This window comes from Arvicola amphibius, chromosome 7, assembly GCF_903992535.2.
Source record: "Arvicola amphibius chromosome 7, mArvAmp1.2, whole genome shotgun sequence".
NCBI classification, from domain to species: Eukaryota; Metazoa; Chordata; class Mammalia; order Rodentia; family Cricetidae; genus Arvicola; species Arvicola amphibius.
The window spans coordinates 15,372,639-15,399,027 of NC_052053.1; the positions used below are offsets into that span (position 1 = coordinate 15,372,639).

The window sequence follows — 26,389 nt, forward strand, 5'->3', positions numbered from 1 at the left end:
CTGGTCATGCTCCAGTACCTGTCTTCCTCCTTCTCGGAATCAGCTGCCTGCTCTCCTACAAATACCACAGAGCTAGAGCGGACTGAAAGGTTCTCTGCATTTCCTGAGCATAAGCTTTTTGAAAAAGCAAGCTAAGGGGTTGGAGGTATAGTTCACACAGATGAGGCCCAGGGTTCCATCTCCAGCACTGAAACCAGGGAGTAGTATATCCACTATTATCCAAAACCTTCAAATGAAATGTGGGCCACCCTTGGATGAAAAAAAAAATGGCTTCTTATCTCAGTGTGAAAAGCTCATAAGTGAAACAACAACATAGTTCTTTAAACTAAGCAACAAACAGCCATTCTCTGGAAAAAGAAGAAGAAAAGAAAGTAGGAAGGTTGGAAAGAAGGCAAGAGGGAAAAAAGGACATGAGGGAAGAAAGCAAAGGAAAGGGAAAAGGAGGAAGAGCTCTTTCTGTGCATTATTTAATGACTTGTTCATTCACTTAGACTTTGCAGTACTGGGGAATGAACTCATAGCACTGCATGGGCCAGGCAAGGGCTATCAGTGGGAAAGCCCTTGCTTCACCCTATGCTTAGGTTGGGAAGTCTTTCTAAGCTTCCACTTTTTCTTCTCTGGTGTGGGAAGTACTTATGTATATGTGTTGCTTTTATTGATTAATGAATAAAAAAAAACCTGCCTTGGCCTGTGATATAGCAAAAGAGTAGTGTTCAGAAAAAACTAAACTGAAGGCTGGGAGAAAGAAGGCAGAATCAGAAGAAACCATGTAGCTCCACCAGAGACAAATGTGGAATGGAAACTTGCTGGTAAGCCACAGCCATGTGGCGATTAATAGAAATGGTTTAAGTTAAGATATAAGAAGCTAGAAATACACTTAAGCTAATAGGCCAAGAGTGATTTAATTAATACAGTTTCTATGTGATTATTTCAGTTCTGGGCAGCTGGGAACAAACAAGCAGTCTCCTACAACAAATTGGCACCCCCAATGTGGTCAACTATATCCATGTAAAATCTGAGAAAGCTTAGAAAGGAATTCTAGACACAAAAGAACAGAGTTAAACATAGCTTTTGGTGGCCACAATTTTTTTTATAGATGGGTTCAGCTTCCTGGTTTACAAACACAAATGGCTCTGACTCTTTTGGGAGGTCTGGCTATAGAGCATTTAAATGGGATTTGTGAACGGAGTGCTACAACTTGCTTAATGGCAACACAGACCCCACTATGTGTCTGAAAATGGGGCTGTGAGCATGGCTTGTGCTAAACAGACCTCTGCCCCACCATGTTAGACTGGTAGGAGTCAAAAGGCAAAGCAGCCTTAGTCTTAGTATGCTTAACATTTTAAGAAGTGCTCCTTGAAAGAAAAGGATTTCAAATACACAATAGGACAGATTTAGACATAAAAAACCTCTAAACAAGTCACAGTGTGTTTAAAAAATGTATCTAGGCTTGGGAGAGAAAAGAAAAAGAGTAAAGATACAGTAAATGTAATATAAAAGAGTATACAGGCAGTCATATATTAAAGAAGTAAATATAATAAAATAAATATTAAACTTGTAGAAAAAGTAATAGAATAAGAAAAATAAGCCATGTAAAGATGGAATATACACAGAGAGTCTGGATTATGTAAATTATTGTGTTTTAAAAAATTTTTTTGACTGTGAATAAGCTACGTACAAAGAGATATTTCACTGTATGGGCTGCTAAGCCAGCATATATATTTTTAAAGTATCACGACTTCAGAATTTGAGTTTAAGGATATGTTGTTTTGGAAAAGAGGTTCTTCTTTTGTTTCCACAGAAGATGAGAACCTATGGATTTCTTCCAGACTAATGTGGTTTAATGGACCAAGATATCCCCAAAAGGTCTCTGTGAACACCCCCAAAAATTACTTTGCCCAACAAAAAGCAGGAAGCAGTTTGAAGAGAGAACTATGTCTGAATTCCTAAATATTGTTTATAAATGTTTGTTTACATTTAAAGGGGGATATGCTATAGAGATGGAAACTCTGCATTGGTATAGATCTTGGTTTATTGATACAAATTTTATGACAACTTTGTTATATGTATTTCTGCTCTTGATTAAGGTATTATGATTGTGCAGTTCATTTAAAAATGCAATGTATAATTAAGAAATACAGGTTAATAGTCATCTATAATAGTCAAGCTTGTAGTCATGTTAGGTATTCTAGTATTTCAGATGGATAGGTATTCTTCAGATCTTTCAAAGACTACAGAATATGGCATTTACATGTTTTAAGAACTTAGGACTTTTCAAGACAATGAGACAAAACTGTTTCTGGCAACAACAATAACTTCAAGAAGATGATGGGTATCAAAGATGCTCCTTCTGGAGTTTGTTAGCCATTTAGGCAAGAAACTGCTCTTTCCTGGACTGTCTGATGTTATGGTGTATGAACTGGACATGCAGGATCAACAGAGAAATAACTGCTGAACTTGCCTAAAGAAGATGAGTCAGTCCTTCAGGGTTCCTGCTTCATGAAAGAGTCTGCCAGACAATTCTTCAGGGCACAGAAGTGACTGACAAACTGCCAATATAGGTGGAGCTGTCTTTGGAATTTCCTGTTTCATGGAAAATCTTGCCGGATACTATGAGCCTGTAGGCTGAAGATTGATGCCTCAATGATACAGAAGAACTGTGGGTGGCTACACAGGCAGCGAGACGTCTCTGTCAATTCTAGAGTTTTGGAAGTTGCTTACAATGCACTTCCTGTTTACTTAGGTAATATATCCTTCTGGAGTCTTTGATGGAGTTGAAGAATAGATAGTTATAATTATAGTTTTCCTTAGTTTTGATAAAAGATAAAGTAGATATAAACATTGTAACTATAATTCTTGCTTGATACCTATCTTGTTATATGTAATTTTATTATGTTAATGTTAAAACCTTCCTTTTCATTTAAACATAAAAGGGAAAATAGTATGGGAAGTCCTTCTGTATATGTGTTGCTTTTATTGGTTGACAAACAAAGAAACTGTTTTGGCCTGTGATTGATAGGGTAGAATAGAGCTAGGTGGGGAAAACTAAACTGAATGCTGGGAGAACGAAAACAGAGTCAGGAGAAGCCATATAGCCCACTGCTAGAGACAGATGCAGTAGGCCACGACCTCATAGTGATGCACAGATTAATGGAGATGGGTTAGTTTAGGATATAAGAGCAAACTAGAAATATGCTTAAGCTACTGGCCAAACATTATTGCAAACGATATAGTTTCTGAGAGATTATTTTGTGGTCTGGGCAGCCGGGAACAAACAAGCAGCCTCCCACTACACTTCTCTCTCCTTTCAGAAGTAACTTAGTACACTGTGAAGAGTCCTCTTTTCTCTCTTTTAATGTTCAGTCTCTTCCATGATCAAGTGTTTAAAACTGGCCTTCTGCTGACCATCCTTGAGTGTACCAACAAGATAAACTGATGTGGAGGAAGCAGCTACTCCCGGAGCTCAGCGGAAAGCCACAGACAGTACAGTGGCTGCAGGGCTAACACGGGTTCCCAAGCATCTAGAATTTGTTGCTTTTAATTCCTTCCTCACACTGAAACCAGTGGCTCTTTCCCAGCTCTGCTTCAAAATTTGTTTATTTTTTCTTCTAAATGGAAGCTGAAATCTTGACCTGTCCATTGTGAACATGGGTGCTACCTAGCACCCTCCTTGTCCTTCCTCTCTTCCCTTGATCCTAGCTACAATCCTTTCGAAGTCTTAACTTTATCTTTTGACTCTTCCCCAGCACCATTTTCTCTCCCAGTTCCTTGTTCACCTTCGTGGTCTAAATCTCCTTTATCATTCCGACTTTAGTCTAGTCCTCAGCTCCCACTTTGCTGAACTTCCTGAAGATGCACCCCTTCCCACCTGAATCCTAGGGGGGTTACCTGCAGCACCACCACAGTCTTTACTGTGCGGTACCAGTTATCGAATACAACTGTGCGCAATCACATGCTCTATCAGCCAACGTGTAAGGAATGTGTGACATTTTAATAGGAAATTTTATATCAGCTCTTAACAAAATTAAAATTGTTATAAAATCTGTTTTTCCACGGTGCTTCAAGATAATAGACTAACACGATCATTTATTGCAGATACCGTACGTTACCATCTAGAAAGTCTTGTCAGTTTCCAAATGACAATGTTGTAATGCTCTAAATGACACTTCCCACTGCATAGCCCAGTGAGTGAGCGCTGCGCGATCAGAAGAGTTGAGAATGGGGTTTTCATTTCCCTGTAAGCCCTGTATCAGCAAAGATACAAGGGCTAATGTACAGAATGTGGGAACATCACCTCACCTGGTGAAAAGAAGTTCACAGCAGTGATTCAGGTAAGGACCTTTATGTAATGGAATTATTTGGCTTATAGGAGGCAGGTGTGACTGTAAAAAGGGAACTGATATGCTGACAGCAGAGACCACAGCAACACACTGTGAAGATGGCAGCAGGGCCCACAAGCTAAGGAACAGGCCACTGGGAGTCAGGATTCCCATGGCATCTCCTAAAGGACACAGCCCCGTCAGCCCCTTAGCTTTTCCTCACAGTGACAGAACTCATACTGCTGACTCCGGAACCTGAAGAAGACAAGTTCTGTTGTTGAAGTCCCTACATCTGTGGTGTTTCAGCAGTCATAGTAAAGAAACGCCCAAGGGAAACACGAAGTAAACACCAGACTAGAACACAGCGGTACTCAGGGTGACACTCCCTGCCCACCGATCACTGCCCATCATCGGCCACCCACCATCACACCACTGCTGCTGCTCTTTGGAGAGTCTTCCTCCAATCAGAATCAGAAACAAAAGAAAGACACAGAAATCCACGGGCTCACAAGTCCTCCGAATGACTCCGAAGCCGTTCCGGCTTGAGAGCCAGTGAATCCACACTCTTCCTTTGAACTGGGTGACGAGCAGCATGCCACACATCTTAAAGGATGAAATAAGCTAAACGAATGGAATATCACTTCTCTGAAAAAAAAATTGCTATGAGAACACAATGTGAAAAACAACAAGCCCACCCCAAATGTATGAAAGCAAAATAACAAAACACTTTCAAAACGACACGAAAGAGCTCTTACTAATTCATTTTGTCTCATCTGTGGATAAATGTTTGAACTGGAAAAGTCAAATATGAATCCATTCATTCTGAATCAGGTACTCAGTACAGTAGGGTATTTTTCACCTCACTGGCAAAAATAGCTTTTTATAAAGTGAGCCAGAAATTAGTGCCTTTTCTCACAGTGCCAAAAGGAAGAGGTGCATTCTGTACTCCTATCAATTTCTTGGCTGAGAATTTCCATGATGTACACATGAAGAAAAATGTTTCGCCGGGCGGTGGTGGCGCACGCCTTTAATCCCAGCACTCGGGAGGCAGAGGCAGGCGGATCTCTGTGAGTTCGAGACCAGCCTGGTCTACAAGAGCTAGCTCCAGGACAGGCTCTAAAGCTGCAGAGAAACCCTGTCTCGAAAAACCAAAAAAAAAAAAAAAATGTTTCAATGGCTGTTTTGTGACATGGGGTTTTGTTATGTAGTCCAGGTTGGCTCTGTTTCTGGGTAGCATATGCTATGTCCAGCTCTCAGTGATATAAAAAGAATGTATTTTTTAAAAAAACTCAAATATATGTCAAGAGGAAAACAAAAGAGGAAAAGAATAACATTTCCAATATAATTCTGAAAAATACCCATCTGGTGCAACATTTACACTGTATTACCCAAAATGCTACCTTGTCGAAGCCAGATTTAATGCCAAAGTTATTGAATGAACTTGAGAAGAAATGACCATAATGAGCCAATGTCAAAGCTTAAATTCCATTTTCAATTTCCACATTCTTATCTAAAGGGCTATATTCTCAATCATGGCAAATAATCAGTAGTTCTGTAGTGTTTTCTCTCTCTGTCTCTGTCTCTGTCTCTCTCTCTCTCTCTCTCTCTCTCTCTCTCTCTCTGTGTGTGTGTGTGTGTGTGTGTGTGTGTAGGCAAGGAGTAAACTTGTTGCATCCCATAAGAGCTGTCCATTTGTTTTCTGAGACAAAACATGAGAGTCTTTCACATTACCCAGAACTCGCTGACACGGCTAGGCTGTTAGCTAGTGAGTCTCAGGGATCTGTCTCTGCCTCCCCAGCATGGGAATTATAAGTACACAACATCACTCTGGGCTTTTTCACATGGGTTCTGGGCAATGAACTCAGGTCCTCTTGCCTGCCTTTTACTGGCAAAGCTACCTCTCTAAACCAGGCTGATGTTCAGGATTGCTTGTTGGTTGGGGCACGAGGTCAGATCTGGTCCCCACCTAGGTCTGAAGCTTCTACTGAAGGTACTGCAAGGTATGGAGCTTTCCAAGTACTTGTGAACCTAATCCACAGGCAGATCTGGCTCCTTCCTGTGTCTGGTAATTTGGCTGATGCTGCTGCTCAATGTGGAATTTCCCCCACCCCTGTGGCCATAAATGGTCAGGTCATCTTTATAGATAAACCTTAAGCTTTCATTAGATTTAAGAACCTCAAAGACTCTAATTACACCTTTCATCTCTTGCACCTTGCACCCTGCCTTCTGAATGGGTGTGGGGTCATCCGGACAAGTGTGGTCAACCTACCAGAACCACACCTGCTGCGGGACAATGGTCTTGTACTCTGCAAAGATTTGTCACTTATATTGGTTTAACAAAATGCTGACTGGTCAGTAGCCAGGCAGGAAGTATATAGGTGGGACAACAAGAATAGGAGAATTCTGGGAAAAAGGAAAGGCTCAGTCTGCAGTCATCACCCAGATACAGAGGAAGCAAGATAAGAATGCTTTGCTGATAAAAGGTACCAAGCCACATGGCTAACACAGACAAGAATAATGGGTTAATGAAAGATGTAAGAGTTAGTTAATAAGAAGCCTGAGCTAATAGGCCAACCAGTTTATAATTAATGTAGACCTCTGTGTGTTTCTTTGGGATTGATTGGCTGTGGGACCAGGCAGGACAGAAACCTCATCAACACACACCTCTAAAAATATCTGATTCTTTCTCTCTGAACAGCTGTCCACTGTCAACAGCTCCTCAGTTAGGGGCAGGAACCCATATGGACCTCACTATCCATGCGGGAATATTAGCTGGCTTGTTCTTCTGTAAGTCTTACATAGGCAAATACAGCTGTTGTGAACTCCTGAGTGTAGAAATCCTCTTGAGTCATAAGACATTGTCTCATCTAAGTCCTCCACAGCCATTGGCTCCTGCAATCTTCCCCCAATGTTCCCTGAACCCTGGAGAGGCTGGAATGTGGTGTGTGTTGGTGTAATGCTTACCCATAAACAAGACAGCCATAAATCACAACTTCTGACTGCCAGATGCCTGTGCTTACATTTCTAGTTAGCAAACGCCGAGGTCTATTTTATGTGGCAGCTAGGATATTATCAGAAAATGATTTTTAAGTTTTATATTTTTACCTATGTATAACTTAGATAAGCAAACTATATGAACCTAAGGGCTAAGTTGGATGCCCATCTACATATGCTTATGAATACACTAAGCCACCGTAGCCCTTAATAAGAATGTTTCCAGACCAGGAGTGAAGGTCAGAGGCTCTAAGCTTGACCTCCAGTACCAAAAGCAACAACAAAATCCATTTCCAGAACTCACTCTAGCAGATCCCCAATGCCCCCCTTTCCAGTGTAATTACTTTTATTGATTAATTTTGCTAACTTTTGTTTTCCATTTACTCACAGATACCTAAATTCCTTCAACAAAAGGAATAATCTTACATTGGACTTCCGAGTCTTGGAATAGTCAACCTAGTGAAGTTTATTGCCAGGCTTTTTCTTAATGAAGCTTCAACAATAGCAATGTTGGCTCCCGTAGGGAGTGCATATTCCTCTTCATGTTAATGAAGTAGGGGAGTTTAAAAAAAAAAGCAAGAACAGTCATTTGTCCGACCTTACAGGGGACAGCAGTAGAACGAGGACCTGATTATCTGGGGCAACACACAGGTCTCTTGACACAGGTCTCTCATGGGAACACAGGCTGGTTGGACAGGAATGTCAGATACTCTGATCCACATCAACACTGTCCTAAGCACCTCTTTACTCCCCATACACCCAGACAGGACCATGAAAAATGAACACAGCTGTCACTAGCAGGAGTGTTCTAGCTCCTTATTCCTCCCAGAAAGCGGATTTTAAGGGGGGTGGGGGGAAGACCTGGCAGTTTCATTACCATTGTTGAAAATGTTTCAGGCTGATTATTGTGTGTGAAAGCCATTCGCTCTCAGATTTTAGTAAAACACACTTGAATGACAAAGAATGCTTTGTGTGGAATGCAGAGTCTGATTTGCCTGTGTGGCAGGGAGGTTCCTGCTGCGGCTTCACTAATGCAGAGCGACTGTGCAGGTGCGGGTTCTGATTCAGTGATCGATACTTCATCTCTAATTACCCGAGCCCTCCTGCACACTACTACTTTCCTAGTCCCCATGGAAACGGGACATGAATACTGATGCAATCCAGTCGTCAGGCGCTGCTGCCAGTAGCCAGCGCAGGTCTGCAAAGCCAACTCCGTCACAGCATACAGATGAGGAGTAATAGTTCTCACAATCAAGCTCTGTTCTAGACGCACGAGACATCCATGCCTTCAGGGAGCTCATGCTGAACAGATTTCAATGAGTGTTATTTTGGTAACCTCTGAAATGTACGCCGCTTCTTCTTTCTTTTTCCCCTTCAGTCCTGGAGTTTCTACAAGTTGCCAGGACATTGAGTGAATTGGAAAGGGACTTAACCGGAGTCAGGAGTGCTTGGAACAATTACAGAAAAGTACGTATCACACTGTAAGGTCAGAGTGGCCATTTGTACTTGGGGATCAAATAATCCGTGACCTTGACTCCCCACATCCATTCCTGCCTTGTGAAATCCTGCAGTTTTCCTGCTCGGCTGCCTAGAGAAAGCTGTCATGAAATGTCATTCTCTCCGGATGTGCCCTGAGTGCAATGCAAGACAACTGTGTGTGTGTGGCAGGGTGCTATTCCAAGTTCTTTAGGGGACACTTCACTAAACCAAAGAGCAAGTATTACTGTAACTGAGACACTATGAGCATCACTGCAGTGCTGGCAAAGTCCCTGTATCACCTGAAAATGGGTACTCTCACCCCAAATAGATTCCCCCAAATGTACAAAATACTGTTGTTCTAACCAGCTGCTAATTGTGAATAATATATTAAAGATTTGCTAGTCATATCGTAGGAAGTACATACATGCCATAGGAGAGAAAATACACTGCGTAATTGTTTCCTAAGGAGGATGTCTATACAGTCTGTAGATACTTGAGATGATGCTAGACTTTTTAAACCAAACTTTGTATGGGTGTACCCATGTATGTATAGCTGTGTACATGTGTGTATGTATACATACATGTATGTGTATGTACAGATGCATAATCACATGTGAACTTGTATGTAGAGCCTAGACGTTAACACTGAGTGGCTTCCTTTACCAATTTCCATTTCATTTCTTGAGACAGCATCTCTCACTGAATGTGGAGCTCACTGGGTCAGCTAAACCAGCTGGACAGCAGGCTCCAGGCTTCCTCCTGTCTCCATGTCTCCAGTCTGGGATTTACTCCGTGTCTGGACATCTATGTGGGTTCTAAGGATTCAAACCCACTCCATGACTGGGAAGGAGATATTGGGCTGACTGAGCCACCCCTCAAGCCCCATGTTAAACCTTATTTCTTTGCCATTTTAATGGGAAGTCATTTTATAATTACTATTTTCTCATATCAAAATTGTTAACAACTTCATAGTCTTTTATAATATAGTCATTTCATGCTAATTCCTACATCTTAGAGCTCTTGAATAATAATGGAATGAAACATCTTTAGAAACAGTATCCGTATTTCTGCTTTTGTAAAAGAACTGGCTCCTTCATTCTTACCTGCTCCTTTATGTATGGAGCCGCCAGACAAACACACCAAGACCTGGCTACCTCCCTTCATCCACAGATTAATTCAACCTGACTAGGACCATAAGTACGGCTCTTATGGATTTATTTTCAAAGGATTTCATGCTACTCCACTCACTTGATAGTAATGTAGTGAAACAATTCTGCAGATGCTAAATATTAAGAACATTTTAAGTGGTTTTTATTATATGCATATAGACATTGATAATATTTTAAGTGGTTTTTATTATATGCATATAGACATTGATAATGTTTTTCATTGCAATTAATAGCTTTACATATTCATACTTGATATTTAAAGTTCTTTCTTCAGCATGAATTTATAGGAATTGAACTTCCAGGTCGAGATTTATGAGAACGTTTATAATTATTCTGTATCACCAGAGTGCTTTTTTTTTTTTTTTTTTTTTTTGGTTTTTCGAGACAGGGTTTCTCTGTAGCTTTTTAGAGCCTGTCCTGGAACTAGCTCTTGTAGATCAGGCTGGCCTCGAACTCACAGAGATCCACCTGCCTCTGCCTCCCGAGTGCTGGGATTAAAGGCGTGCACCACCACCGCCCGGTTTACCAGAGTGCTTTTTAAGCAGACTGTATCAATTTACCATAATCTCAGATTCTCTACTGAATTATCAGATGTGAGCCGAAGGTGCTGCTTTAGGCCGCATGACTGAGGTCAGAGAGAACAAGTAAATACCGGAGAGACTGGGTGACTTGCCTAAAGCCAGATAAAGCTGACAAGAGGGAGAGTCAGTCATGGAGATGGCAATGGTACCGTGGGGACAGTGTGACTACAGCACCATCTCTGTGCCACACTACCCTGAGGTTCTCATTCCTTAGGCTCTCCTGGTTGGGGATGTGAGCCACAGCTGCGAAAAAAGGAAAGTGCATTGGGACGAGCAGAAGACACAGGTTGGACAAAGGCATCTGTAAGAGTTGTGGGGGGCAAGGGGAAAGGAAACCACAGTAGAAGCAGCACCGAAGTTTGATCCGACATTTTGTTCCAGAAAGGATGTGAGCCTGTCAGTAAGGGTCCAGACACGGTTACAGCAAGGTGCCACTGAGTAGGAGGCCCCAGCGGTACATCGCATCAATTCTCTTGTTTAGAGGTTACAAAAGATTCACAATTCAGAATTCCCTACGAAGTCCAACTGCCAATCAGCAATAATTAGTGCATGCAGGTGTGTCTGGACCACGGTCCAGGCAATAAAGGATAGCTATGAATATCACTGGGAGGCTTCTGTGGGAGTTAAAGGGGATCATGTTTTCTCATTCCCTGACTCCGTGGCTCTGAGCACAAACTTTGTACATCCCAAGTGGTATTGCAATGTCAAAGAGCTGAGTAGGCCCACCAGCACCTTCCAAAGCTTCACACACACTTAAATCAGGGATCTCAGAGAAAGTACTACGTTCCCATTTTTCCAGGAAAAATGAGAGCTCCCCAGAGAAGTTTCCGAGAGCAAAATGCAGCTGTACCTGGATGGAGATCAAGGTCCTCCCAGTTGGCCAGGCAGAGACCAGCAATTCAACCTTGAACTCTGCCCACCTAAGTGTCCCACACCGATATGTCTTTGAACTCTTCATCAACCAGGTCAACTATTAAAAATTGGCACTGACTTGAACTGTTGAAAGCTGCTTTCTAACTTTTCTTGGACTCAGCAAAGAACTTAAAAACACTTCTAGTTCTGCCTTGGGGGCATCAATGGACTCCTCCGAAACTGGTTTTTCTTTCCCCAAATGAGAAATTTAGGCCACTTGATCTTTAAGGTTCCTTCTCCCAATACTAGTTATCCAAGTCACATAAAAACAAATCATGTGTGTGTGTGTGTGTGTGTGTGATGTGTTTACACACTCACCTGTCTGACAGAATGCACATGCCACGGCGTACAAGCATTGTCAGAGGACAACCTTCGGTCCCCACTTTCCTGACTGATTCAGGGTCTCTTTGTTGCTTGATGCTGCCTGTGTCAAGTAGCTTGCCTGTGGGCCCCTAGGGAGTCGCCTGTCTCTGTCTGCCATTGCCTGGGAGCAGCACTGGGAGAATGACCATGCTATACCGAGTCTGGCTTTCTGTCTGTCCTGTGCTGGGCTTTCCTTGGGTCCTCACACTTGTACAGCAAGCACTTTAACCACCAAGACATCATCGCCCCAGCCTGCCAAGTGCGCTTCTGATACAGCACAGAATGGCCCACTGCCAAAAGTAAAGGTAAAATTCGGATTTCCTTAAATAAGTGACTGTGTCCAAACAATTTCACAATTTAAAAAAATAACACACACACACACACACAAACTTGTAAATGGATATTTTAACAACTGGTCAAATTTTATTTTCACCTTCACATAGACAAACAGGTGACAATTCTATTTCAGAAGCATTCCAAGTTGACCAGTAAGCTAAAGATAACAATTGGAAACACTAGACCAGCATCATAGGCTATGGCCACATGTACCACGAAAGGCAGGGCCATGGTTCGAGTCAGATTCAAGAAATTCAAGGGCATGGGCAACAAGAAGAGTCTGGAGGAATCCTTTTCAACTGCACGGGTTAGTGGTTCGTCATCAAGTTGATACAATAGAGAGCAGCCAGCAGGAATTTTGGTGTGTGCCGTATGCTTGTGTTCATGCTCATGACTGTGTGCAGGTACATAGGCACACGTGTCCGTATGTATGTGGAGGGCAGTGGTCAACGTCAGGTGTCTTCTGTCCTCCATTTTTTATTTTAAGACAAGGTCTCCCACTTGGGAGAACCTGGAACTTGCTGATTTGACAAGGCTAGCTGACCAGCGAGCTCCACGGATCCTACCGGTTCTGCCTCTCCAGTGCTGGGATTGCAAGGGGGCAGCATCATGAATGTCTAGATTTTCACATGGAGGTTGATAATCCAAACTCAGGTCCTCATAGTTAGGTAGCAAGTGTTTTATGGGCTGAGGCGCCTTCCCAGTCCCTAAAACAGTGTATATTTTACAAATAATAATAAAATACAGTGTATTAGCAGGGGCAACATAGGGAGGTTGGACTCGTTACCCAGATAGTGTTCTCAGTTCGGGGCTGGATTCTGCAAACCACACTTCTGCTGGCTCCACAGTGCCAGTGTCTTGCCCAGTCTGATCTCTCAGAAACATTATGGCGCTGGGAAGCTGCAGGGGGAGATGGAATTTGGTCTATTCTGGTTGCTTACAGTTTTTACTATCTTCCCAGTGACACACCTTTACCCCATGGCAACAACAGGACCAGTTTTCCTCTCCGGGAGGCCAGCTAGCCAACATCCCCTCCTCAGAAAGTTTACAGGGCTCCATGTACTTTTCAGTTCCTTTCCCAAATTCCTTGATCCTGAGTGTTAGTGCTTTCTTGTCATCACTACCTCCAGGGTAGTACTAAGGAAAGGCCAGTCCTTGAGATGTTTGCTATTGATTCACAATGGCAAAGGTCTTTACACCATTGTATACGCTAATTAACATCACTAGCTACCCTGCTTGCAAAGGCAGACAGCCTCAGAAAGGAGCAGTGATTCACATCCAGGCTGCAAGCTTCTCATTGCATGGTGGTGTTAGTCGCTGGCCATTCAGCTGCTTTAATTTACACAGCCTCAGTGGCTCCCCATGAGCAATCATTGTTGTTGTTGTTGTTGTTAAGTATTAATAGTAACTCCTAACATACTTCTTGTGTTTTCTGTCCTTTATCGGGCTTTGATATAGAAGTTAGATATAGTTATTTGTTCAACAGTGTTTCTTTTAGTTATATGCATGCATGCTTACAAAACGGATCATGATATAAAAATGACACTAAATGGTTACAAGCCAGAAACAAACTAGCCTAACTTATAGCTTCTAGGAAATTCTTTTTATCTGTATCTTAGTAAAATGTGTGTGTGTGTGTGTGTGTGTGTGTGTGTGTGTGTGTGATTCCTGTGATGTTATATTTAAGACATGGACTTTAAAAATATTTTTAATATTCAGCCAAATAGAAATTTCTATCTAAAAGTGACCAAATCCAAATCAATCAAACAAACAAACAAAACCTATAGTCCAGACAGGGTATTAGCGCTCCATTCTCTCGCCTCAGCCTCCTCAGTGATGGGATTACAAATGCATACTCATGCTGGGCAATGGTTTGGTTTATTTCAGGACCCTAGACAGCATGCCAATTTGTGTGAGTTGGCTGCAGGACTTCTGGGGGCAGCCCAGGTAACTCAGAACCTCCTTTTACAAAGGCATTTGTCCCTGCCAGTCATGTGTGAGTGGACCTACCCATGAACAGCAGTTAAAGATCAGGCAACAGCCAGACTTGGGCTTACGTCAAACTATTTAGGCATTTCTCATCATAGCAATAGCCTAACACAGCAGTCTACTTAGATGTCTGTAATTTTAGGCCAGAGAGAACACTCTGTGTCCCTAGAAGATAAGCTACAGCTTCTTTGTCTGATCTAAGGAAGGATGGAGGGAAACAGGACGGTGTAGATTGCCAAGCATTTTTCTACAAGCCAGGGAATAGTCCACGCTTTTGAAACTGGAAGTTCACTGCTCAGTGATTCTGAGAATTTTCCTACTACACTATCTGGAAAAATTTGAACACAAAGGTGAACTTGGGCTATTTTAGTAAAATGTATTGACTCTATGTTAAAATATTTACAATATTATGAAATTTTCATTTTAATTTGCGGTTGCATCCACATTTTTTTTCCTCTTGGTTGGAGACAAGTAAATAATACTGTCTTTTCCAAGTTCATAAAACTACTTAAAATATTTAAGCTTTTAAGTTATTTATACTGGAATAAGGACTTGGTTTAGTCAATTTAGTTGACTTGACCAAAGGAAGAAGTCGTGTGGGAACTGTGCAGCCCGGGAAAGCGAGAGGCCAGGAGTATGACACAGTGGTGTGCACTGAATTTGAGGTTCACCGTGAGTAAACTTTAATGTGACTTTCAGAACATTACCGGCTTTCTCTGAATTTGTACTTTCATGACCATGAAAGAGGGGATTGATAAGACATTTGCAAAGTCACACACAGGTACTTTGCCAACATGGATTCAACACACAACTCTGTCTCCCATGATAACAGCTAAACCAAGCAGTTCATATGAACGAATGCTGTTCAGAAAGCACTAAAGAAAAAAACTTCAATACAAGTTTACTCGACCGGAGCATGTCTTGGTCTTTCACCATCTTTAAAGCATTTGTTATGCCCTGAAAGGAAACTAGTATAAAATGGTGAAAAATCCCAAGCAAACATTCTATTGACAAGCTTCTTTATGGCCTTGCATGGTCCATTGGCCTTCCACTCTTGATCCGGTCAGTCTGGACAAAAGGTATTCTCATGCCATTCAGTTTGTGTAGGGGCAGAATGAACTAGAAGGAACTAGATCTATGTCAACGTGCTTCCTGTTCTGGTATCAGATGGCCACACTTATCACGTGGGGGACAATGGAAACTATCCAACAAAGGAGGGGACAGGACAAGAGTGGTCCCGGCTCCCACCATCTCGTCCTTACACCATCAAAACCTCGTCAAGCAGAAGCAAGCCTGAACCCCCAAACCGTGGGACTGTCAGCAACTTCACATTCCATGAAGGGCGAATCTGTCCTTCATCACCTCCAGCTCTATCTATAGCTATCTTCTCCGAGGAAGCCTAAAATGCCTACGCTCATTCCATTTTCGTCGCTAAGTCTGAGAACATAAACATAAGGTTTCAGACAAAACATTTTCTGCCACACCTGTTTACTCCAGCTGCAGACATCTCCACTGTGAGTGTGAAGTTCATCCATCTAAATTTACTCCGATGGCCCCGGACCGAACATTCTTATTACGTGAAAAGAAGCCAACCAACAAGCACAGTCACCCGAGGAGATGGCAAGCATTGAAAAGAGTATCCTAGGGGGCTTTCTTAGGGGGAAGTGACCACTTTTTATAAGAGCAATTCCATCGGCAGACAGTATCTGATAATTCAGACTTAAAAACAAAACAGGTTTGAAAATGTCACATCAATATTTATAAGCTTCACTAGTAACTCATGCTACTTGGCCTATATCCTATTTTAGAGATCTTTCATAATTAAAAATAAACCACTGATATTACTTTGGAGGTTAACCGTATGAGGTACTTTAAAAATTAACTTCCCATTTTATACCAAACTACCATTGCTAACGCAAACAAGAATATGAGAAGATAGATCTTTTTGAGTCTTGAACTTAAGCACCTTGATTTATCAGTAACACCAGTAAGGATGGCCATGATCAGGCAGAAGGAGACCGTGCCTGATAAAGGATTTCCATACATCAGTGAGTCCTAGTTCATGCAGCTGTTAGCACCAGCAGTTGGTACCACCCTGCTCTTTAATGTGCAAGACTCTAAAAGAGCAACCTCTACTGGAGGGGTTACAGTGATAGCACCCACTGCAGCCCCCAGAGTTCTCAGGTCATGTGACAAGCAACGCTGAAGTGCTGGCCTCTTTCACAGAATCAACTGACGCTATGTGTTCTACTGCAAAAAATAGTAGTCACCAGACAGAGCACACTGAAGACGTCACATCCTCGCTGAGAAACAAACTGTTTCTCAGAGCATTTCAGACACATGTCTAGATGAATTTTATGTGACCGCTTTTATAAATCAAATTGAAATGTTCATGTAATTCTTAGGAAGGTTGTTAAAGTATTTAAAATATTGTCATGTATAAAAAATTAGATATAGGCCTATGGGCACATAAGGATTATATGAAGTAATTTAACAGTGCCTACCTGTTTCAAGAACCGGACTCCGTAGCTAAATACATACAGGTAAAAGGAAAATCTCCACCTGTAGAAGATTAAAGAAATTAAGACAATCGGTTTACATAATTCACAGTATACCTGAAATGTGAGAAAAGAGTTAATTAAGTTTTCTGTCCCTTTAAACCAAGGAATGAATTTGGTAAAACTCACTGGCCGAACATGAAAAGCCCTGTGTATTGCTTTAGGAAATAAATATTAGCCATTATTCACAGCCTTTCTTTCTGTAAGTTATCAAACTTGCCCAGCTGCCTTTCTTCCTTCCCAACTTGTCAATTTTCTCTGATTGAACCCACATGGAGGGATGAGGTTCACCAAATGAAGGTATTTAAGTTTTTATTTACAAACAGCATCCTACCCTTGTACTCAGCACCCAAATTTACTTGCATGCAATGAAAACTTTTTTAAAAAGTGTGTGTGTGCAGGTGCAGGAACATGTGTACATGGGCACACATGTATACATGTGTTTGTATCCGTGGTCATGTGTGCACTATGTGTGTGTATGGCTCCAGTGATGAAACTCAGCTGAGTTTGTGCCGTAAGCACCTTTTTCTGGAACCACCTCTCTGGCCTTCCTTGTACTCTCTGAATGTGAATACCAAGCTTTTAAACACTGGCTGGGATTCACTCAGCTGTATTCATCAGGTTACTAGGTTGGTAGAGCCTTGGATGAGAGCTTGTAGATGAACATCCAAGAAGAAATAGACACCTTTATATCATTGGAAGACAAACTGTTTGCAAAGAATCTAAAAATTTTTAAGTAAAGTAAGTGACAGATTCTAGGAGATGATTAAAATGATACATAAAATTGTCTGAAAGAAGGAAGAATTACATTCAGGGGAGGAAGAGTGCTAAGATTCTAGGAAACTGCTAACAACTGGCTTTGACCACCAACAGACACAAGCATCCCCCAGACTCCACAGAGAGAGACATTTCTGGGCTGGTCCACTCTCCAACATTTTCAAAACTAAGGCAGAACTCATTTAGAGAAGAACTTTGAATCTCAGAGTTGAAAGTCTTCAACAAATAACTTATAAAAATCTGAATTCAGGAAGGAACAACAAAAACCCGACAGGAGGAGGAGAAATTCAAAAAGCCTTGCAACAAAACCCCGAAAAGCTTGGACTCTAGCCTCATGTGGACATCCTCCTGTAAGAACGGATGGCGCACGCACACAGTTTGAACAGCAAAAAACGAACTTCACCCACAGCCACAACCAGTTTTCTTGGTGGCTACAGGTGAATGTCTGCTTCTGTGTTTCTTTCCATCTCGGGAACAAATTCTACATCAGAACCTAAAACCAAGACTGACATGGGCCCTGTCCAGTTACACAGGGTTCAGCCTGACCTAATGCTTTGCGATCACCATATTGAATTCCAAATAAGTGTTAGACAATCCCCCATTTTATTTTGAATGGACCCTGCAGATTAGTTAGCTTTGATGAACAACACAGAATCTTTTCATTTGGGGCAAATCTGCTAATATCCCTTGACCTCAGCTATATCTCAGGGAAGAATAAGTTTATTCCATAATGGTAATTCAAGGATTTGGTCATCTTTAGAGAAACATTTATTTCAGTCTCTTTCTTTCCCTGTTACACTGAGCCAATGTACATCAAGGACTTGCTTGCTTTTCTGGCCTCTGGAGACAACTAAATCTCCAATTGCTCTAGTGAATGATTAATAACAGCTGTCTCAATTCTGACCATTGTTAGTAGGTAAAATGATCGGACAGCTTATGTATAATAAAAATTTTATAGAAGTCATCGGAATTCTTATCATCATTTATGTGTCTGCATTTTATTCTATCACTAACATGACCCAGTTTTCATAAGACACGGGCTCTATTACAGGAACACTGATGCCTACCCTATTTGAATAACAAGTTGCAATGAATATTTACAAGGCAGACTTCTTATTTCCACAAAATATCTGCAGGAAGCAAAATTTGCAAACATTTTGCAACATGAAAAAATACTCTATCTATGGAGTTTCATATAAGCTACCATCTTAAATGATTGCTGCAAGCTTGTTTATTGTTCCCCAGACTTTCAACAGAATATCTCTCGGAAGAGATAAGGGAAGTGACATATAACCATATAACCACAAAGAGGAAGACATGACTTCTATTCTCCTGCTAGGAGCAGGGAAGGATTCTTATAACAGCAAGAGAATAAAATTAGATTTTAAAAAGGGTTTTTAGAGGGCTTAAGGTGATATCTCAGTTAGTAAAGTACTTGCCTAAAATTATGGGGACCTGTGCTTAACACCCAGAACCCATGAAAAAAATCTGGGCATGGTGTTCTGTGTTTGTAACCCCAGTGCTGGGAAGGCAAAAGCAATTGAATAAACCTCCCAAAAAAACTGAAAACTGGAGATTCCTGGATCTTGATGGTCTAGTCTGATCTAGTCTGACTCATCAGCTCCAAGTGGAGGAGAAACTCTACCTCAAAGAGACAGCATCCCTGAGTTTGTCCTCTGCCCCAACCCCCTAAACACAAATGTGTGTTTGCACGAGCGCCACACACAAACACCTTTTTTTTTTTTAAGGTAATAGAGAAATAGAGATAACATTAAACAAATTATGGCTCTTTAGAGAAGTAGGAAAGTATCTTTCTGTTTGTACCCCCTTTCCACACTCTTTTTTTTAAAAAAATAATTTCTTTACTTTTTTACAAACAATTTTTTTTTCATTTTACATACCAACCCCACCCCCTATCCACTCCTCAGAGAGGGTGAGGCATATTCCTTTGGGGGAAGGTCCAAGGCCCTCCCTACTATATCTAGGCTGAGCAAGGTATCCATCCAAAGAGAACAGGTTCCCAAAAAAGCCAGTACCAGCTGTAGGGATAAATCCGGGTGCCACTGCCAGTGCCCCACTGTCTGCCCCAGCCATGCATCTGTCAACCACATTCAGAGGGACTAGTTTGGTCCTACACTGATCACTTCCCTATCCAGCTAGAGTTGATGAGCTCCCATTTGCTCAAGTAAACTGTTTCAGTGGGTGTCCCCATCATGGTCTTGACCTCTTTGCTCATGTTCTCACTCCTCCTACTCTTCAACTGAACTTTGGGAGCTCAGCCCAGTGCTCTGCTGTGGGTCTCTGCCTCTGGCTCCATCAGTTGCTGGATGAAGGTTCTATGGTGGCGTTTAAGATATTCATCAGTCTGACTACAGGGCAAGGCTAGTCGGGCACCCTCACCACTATTGTTTAGGGTCTTAGCTGGGGTCATCCTTGTGGGTTCCTGAGAATTTCTCTAGTATCAGGTTTCTTGCTAGCCTCATAATGTCTCCTTTAATCAATATATCTCTTTCCTTGCTTTCATTTCTGTCCTTCTTCCACCTCGATTATCCCGTTCCCTCACGTTCTCCTTTCCCCCCTTCTCCCCTCCTCTGTCCCTTCTACCCTTCCTTCTCCCCTGACCCCCATGCTCCTAATTTTGCCAGGTGATCTTGTCTATTTCTCTTTTATAGGTGGATCTATGTATGTTTTTCTTAGGGTTCACTTTGTTACTTAGCTTTTCTAGGACCATGAACTATAGGCTCAATATCCTTTGCTTTACAGCCAGTGTCCACTTATGAGTGAGTACTACCATGTTCATCTTTCTGGGTCTGGGTTACCTCAATGCTGGCCATCTTGCCCAGAAATCTAGGCTTTATGATGTATTTGGGGGCAGCAGGAAAATCCCCCAACTACATCAGTTAGTGACTGCTACTTCCTTTTACAGCTAGAAAGAAGAGGAAGTATTCTGTACCCTGGTGGTTTCAGATGCAACCAAGATTCTGACAAGATGATTTTTGAAAGTTCTGCATGCTGGGGGTTGGAGCTCTTCCATAGCATGCATGCATGTATATATATATATATATATATATATATATATATATATATATATATATATATATATACCAGAGAACAAGGCATTGGAGATAGCAGATAGCAAATTTACCTGAAAATCTCTCAGTCCACTGAAAACATTCAGGGCCTACAAATGTCAACTCGCTACTTCATCAAAGACTTCAAAGAGAATTTTTACTAAGAAACAAAGAGACAGAGAATAGGACCAAGAGCATCTTCTCCTTGAGCAATTCAGCAACAACAATAACAGCTAAATAACTGGCATGAATCTACCAAATGGGACTGAGTGTGGCAAGCAAACAGCATGCTAAATAAGCACAGCACGCTCTTCAAGACGACTTCCTACAAAACTCTGAAGTCATTTTCCAGAAAATATTTCACATTCTCAATGTGATGAAGAAGACAAGATTTCTAAAATCAAAAGCAGAAAGACAAAGGTATAAATCAATTTTTAAGAGCAGCTGGACTAAAAGGAGATTATAGGTGAAGAAAACCAAAGAATGGTTGTGCAGACTCTGAAGACAGAGCTGGGAATTACTACCCGCGTGAGGAAAGGGGTGAGGACAGAGAGAAAGAACAAGAAGCTGTGTTGGTGGGAAAGCCCTGAGGAGAGCCAGGGGAGGGGAATGAACTTGATCAAAATATACTGTATAGAAACTTTAAATACGAAAATTAATTAATTTGAAACAAGATACGCATAGAAGAAATCCAATCACTGAAACAGATGGTGAACAATCCCAAGCGATCAACAGAGAAAAAAGGATGATAGATCCAGGGGTCAGGGAAAACAATAATCTAATTATGATGGTTTCTAAGAAACTATAAGTAAAAAACTGACAGAGAAATAATCATCAACGACACATCTGAAAAGAATAAACTAAAAAAATAAAAGAATCAAATTATGTTCTAAACAAGACCAATTCAAAGCCACATCCAAAACTAAATTTGAATCCTAGAGTAAAAATGAAATGAAGAATCCTTCTGTACTCAGGCAAGAAAACAAAACATGTCAACACACAAATAAAGCAAATAAAAACAAGTCACCATCAGGGGCACAAATGTCCACATGATCTTTAATTTCTCCTTCATACCAGCCAATGATAAAGATGGTTGAAGAAAGTCACAGCCAGTCGAGGTGCCTTTCATTGGTTAAGCAACTTTAAAGATATTCTCGTAATCAAAGGCGGTGAAACGGTGCGACTCTGCAATCTTCATTAAATGGTAAGTGTGCTGTTCTGTGTGTAAAATAAACACATGTGCAAGACAAAAATCTCATTTATAATAGTTATTGTATCTTGACAAATGCAAGATATTTGTAAACCTACAGCTAAATAAAATACACTATTAAAATTTAAAAAAGTAACTCAGGTCAATTTCAACCCACCAAAATACCAAATATAAATTAAGAACTCAAAGAATATAGTTTTAAAATAAAATAGGATGCACAAGCTTAGACATATACATCATTTCCCTAAATTTCATCAACCAATTAAAGCTATTGTTCTTAAGGGACAATATAAAATATTTAACAATAACCAAGGGATGAATTCTGAGACGGTATTAGTAATAACAAGGAATGAAGAAGCAAAACATTAAATTCATTGTTACAGACAATACCGTTTTGATAATAAAACATATAACTAACTAATAATATTTTTATAGAATCTTAAATGATGAGTCCTCATTAAAAATGGTTAAGTCAAAAATTACCTCTGTGCTTTCACTTATGTAGTGCTAAACTAGCAGAAGTTGAATTTCTTTCTTTTTTTTTTGTTCCTTTTTGGTTTTTCAAGACAGGGTTTCTCTATAGCTTTGGAGCCTGTCCTTGAACTAGCTCTCATAGACCAGGCTGGCCTTGAACTCAACAGAGATCTGCCTGGCTCTGCCTCCTGAGTGCTGGGATTAAAGGCGTGTGCCACTAATGCCTGCCTGGATTTCATATTTATTTACTTTTTAAGGTAAAGCAAGAACTCCCAATGATAAAGAGCCAGGATTGAGGACAGCCATCTCATTTTGAAGCCCAAGAAGAGAAGGGCACTAGTGTAGTTGACAGAACTACAACTTGAATCCTACACTTTCCACGAAGGATGCAGACACTTGGATAGACACCATTATTAGCTCTCTATTTGGACCCTCTGTTGGCAACAGTGTTTGGAGCCAGCCACCCCATTGGTAAAAGATAAAACGAGGACACAAATCCAGCATTGCCTCCAGAGTCTTCTCTCAAATTCTACAGAATTAGTGCCCACTGCAGTACACGGAGACCGCACAAAGTGACAATCAGAAAGGAGAGAGTTAAGATTGTCACTAGCCTGTGACAGTCCCTTGGGGTGACCATACAAATTTCATTCTATTTAATGAACACGGTGATGTCTATTTTTCCTCCTTCTTTAAGCCACAACCATATCTTCTCCTCCATCCAAACTGACTTTTCATAATCTTTCTGAACTTCCTTCTGGTCTCTACCTACCAAGGCTCTTGTCCCTAAAACATGTTGACTTAGTCTAATTACTAACTGGATCTTCCCTATCTGAGGGAGAATTCTGTTTCTTAAATCTTCTACCCAGGACTAGGTCTTTGGCAGCTGTGCTCACACACACACCGATGGGACACTGTCCATGATTCTCACACAGTTTGGAACCAGCGGCCCAGCAAATGTACCTCCTGACCTGAAACTGAAGACGGTAACAAGTGTTTCTATGGGTGGGAATGGGAAGAAAATGAGGCCGTCGTCAGAAGTAGATGGACAGACATGTGACACAGGGCACATGTTAAAGAATGACTTGCAATGCAGTGTTTAGCAGTTGTCATGTGGGATGCCTCTACTAAGCGATTCCTAATTAACTTTTATGACTAACTATAGCTCAGTGCCAACGGCTACAAAACACTACCTCATCAGAATGTGGTTCCCGGGCCGATGTGTCCCATTGCATGTGGAGAAGACATGATGACAGAGCAAGCCTTCATTCTTCTTATGTGGTTGAGCAGTAGGTCATGTGAAGGACAGACTCTCTTGCCTTTTTAACTTTAGGCATCCAGGTCTGTCTGTAGCTCTTAAAGGCACTTACTATTCAATGTTACAAAGCCACATGCAATTGTGACTACACTATATCCATACATCTTACAAACAGCTCCAGGGCTGCTCAGAATGAAATTCAGTGAGGCAGTGAGTTTCCACAGCCAGGGGTGCTCTAACCAAGAAAGGCACGTGAATTCGTGGGTGTCCAGACAGACATAAGGAGTTGTTGATGCTCAGGGTTTCCAAGGGTAATAGCTCACTCTTGTTTTCTAATGATCTAATGAATTCCTGCTCCGTTATCAGAAAAATGATCCTGTAACTAAATTGGGGAGATCAAGTCAAAGAAATTTTACCTGTAATTGTACAAATGACCAGATGGACATTCCTTAAAGATTTATTAAAGAACAAGAATATCTCACGTGAGTATGAATATTCACAGTCCCCCCCTTTAGGGGACGGACAAATTTACAAAGCTGATTCTCGACAGACGATGACTCTAAGTCCATCTATTCACATCTTAAATCTGTGCTTCTAGCTTCTATCAAAAGGTGATTTGTGCCGGGCGGTGGTGGCGCACGCCTTTAATCCCAGCACTTGGGAGGCAGAGGCAGGCGGATCTCTGTGAGTTCGAGGCCAGCCTGGTCTACAAGAGCTAGTTCCAGGACAGGCTCTAAAACTACAGTGAAACCCGGTCTCAAAAAACCAAAAAAAAAAAAAAAAAAAAAAAAAAAAAAAAAAAGGTGATTTGTATTTCAAGGTCGTCCTGCCACAATGTCTCCAAGCGCTGTCTTGATCAATCAGTCTTTCCACCTCAAAAAATCTCGTTAAGGTGGAGATGGCACCGTAGTGTGTCCCTTCTGAAGGTGAGCTAGGTAAGGGAGGGGTAGTGAGGCAGAGAGTGGCGGGTTGGATATGAAATGCAGAGAAGGTTCCAATGGGCTCTGAGTTTCCAGGGCCTAAATCTTCTGAAGACTGTGTTAGTAACACGGAGCAGGACAACAGGCAGGACACTAACAGCTCCCAACACCAGGAAGTGGGCTATTACTAACAGCATAAAGGTCCTTACTTCAAATCATATAGTAGTAAAGAAAGAATTAATGCAGATGGCAGCTGAGGGTAGCAGGACCCTTCCTAGTACCATCTGAAACCTAACAAAAACGTAAGGCTACAGGATGTGCTATATAATTATATATGTATATATACGTATATACACACACATATATACATATACATATATATATACATATATAATTATATAGCACATCTTGTATTGTAATACATTTCCTTTTTAATACAAAGGACAAAAAGTATATCAATGAATAACAAAAAGAATTATTACAAAATATCTATCATATTGCCAAAGTTTTAACAATAAATTTACCTTTTGCAGGCATGCTCATGTTTAAATCTATATTAAAAACACTTTCTTTTTTATTGTTGCTTTAAAACATTAGTTAAAATATAATCACTTTGTTTTCTCCTTCCCCTTCTTCTTTTGTGCCCCTTCTGCATCTGCCCCTTCTCCAGCTCCCTCCCAAACTCACGGCTTCCTCTTCTTTAACCACTGTGGTTACACACACATATAAATACAACCTAATGAGCTCGTTCAGTGTTGCCTGCATGGACATATTTCTGGGGCTGATCACTTGGGACTGGATACCAATCCAGCTGTGGGCCCTAGTTCTCTGTTCACGTTTTGTTTAGGCAGATAGGTTGTTGGGATTTCATGGGTGTAGCTTCCTGGCTGATCATATATATAGTTTTTTAATCTGAAGATGTACAAAGAAGGGAGCGATGATACAGGAATGGGTGTATGAGTACTGTCAGGAGTAGCAGATCAGACACTCAAGAGCATTTTAAGCGATGCTATTTCAATGTGAAAACAAATGAATAACCAAGGCTTTCACTATTTCCCTATACCATACATGTTATGTGCTTCAAACAAGCAGAATCCGATAGCAAATTGAATCTCACAGGGTTCCTTGTTCACACATTTGGAACATAGTGGGTAGTAGAGTAAAAACACACTCTTTCTCCTACTGAATGAGTGAGCACAGCGCAGCTTCCCGCTGCTCTAAAAGCTTTTTGATCTGCCAGCTCGGGTTAATCAGGGCAGGACTGCCAAAGGAGATAGGCAGAGTAGATTTTTCTAAAACCCACCCAAGAGAGTAGGGCTTCTTGCTAAAGGGGTAAATAATTAAAGCCTTCAGTGTTCTGTGAAGTGGTTTCTAACTCTAAAATCTGGCCTATGTATAGCCAGACAGAGTCCTATGGGAAGGAACTGGAGACAGCTAAAGGGTCAGTTCTGGCCTTTCTGACTTCCAGGAAGCAAATCCCACCTTTATGCTCCTAATTGTGGTCTCCAGTAGCCCATTCTGTATGGCCTTTGAAATATCAGTTCTGGGCTTACTGCTCTCTTGACCTCCATTTCTGTTTAAATCCTTCCTTCCCTACAGGGAAGGCTGCTACAGGACCTTCCTGCTCTTGATGCCTGTGCCCTGCCCTGACACTGACTCTGAGGAAGGTTTGCAGGCTTATTGTTTTGTTGCTAATCATGCATCATTCTTTTATTCTAAAATCTTTTTATTTTTTAAATTGAAATATAATAATTGCATCATTTCTTTCCTTCCCTCTAACCCTTCCCAGATACCCTCCTTGCTCTCTCAAATTCATGGCTTCTTTTTCTTTAATTGTAGACATTCTTAAATATGTAAATTCAACCTGCTTGGTCTGTACAATGCTATTTTTATGTATATGACTTCAGAGCTGACCACTTGGTACTGAATAGCTAAACAGTCTTCTCTGAGGAAGACTATTTTTCCCACAGTCAGCCCTCCCT

At 41.2% G+C, this 26,389-nt stretch overlaps 1 protein-coding gene across 2 annotated transcripts in view; it reads right to left on the reverse strand.

The window, feature by feature from the left end:
- Positions 1–26,389, reverse strand: part of Cers6 (ceramide synthase 6) — a 242,405-nt gene that overhangs the window by 98,445 nt on the left and 117,571 nt on the right. For both annotated transcript variants that reach the window (XM_038338147.1, XM_038338146.1), the window contains exon 4: positions 16,647–16,704. In XM_038338147.1, coding sequence (XP_038194075.1) covers positions 16,647–16,704 — 58 coding nt within the window. The remainder of the gene's footprint in view (positions 1–16,646; positions 16,705–26,389) is intronic.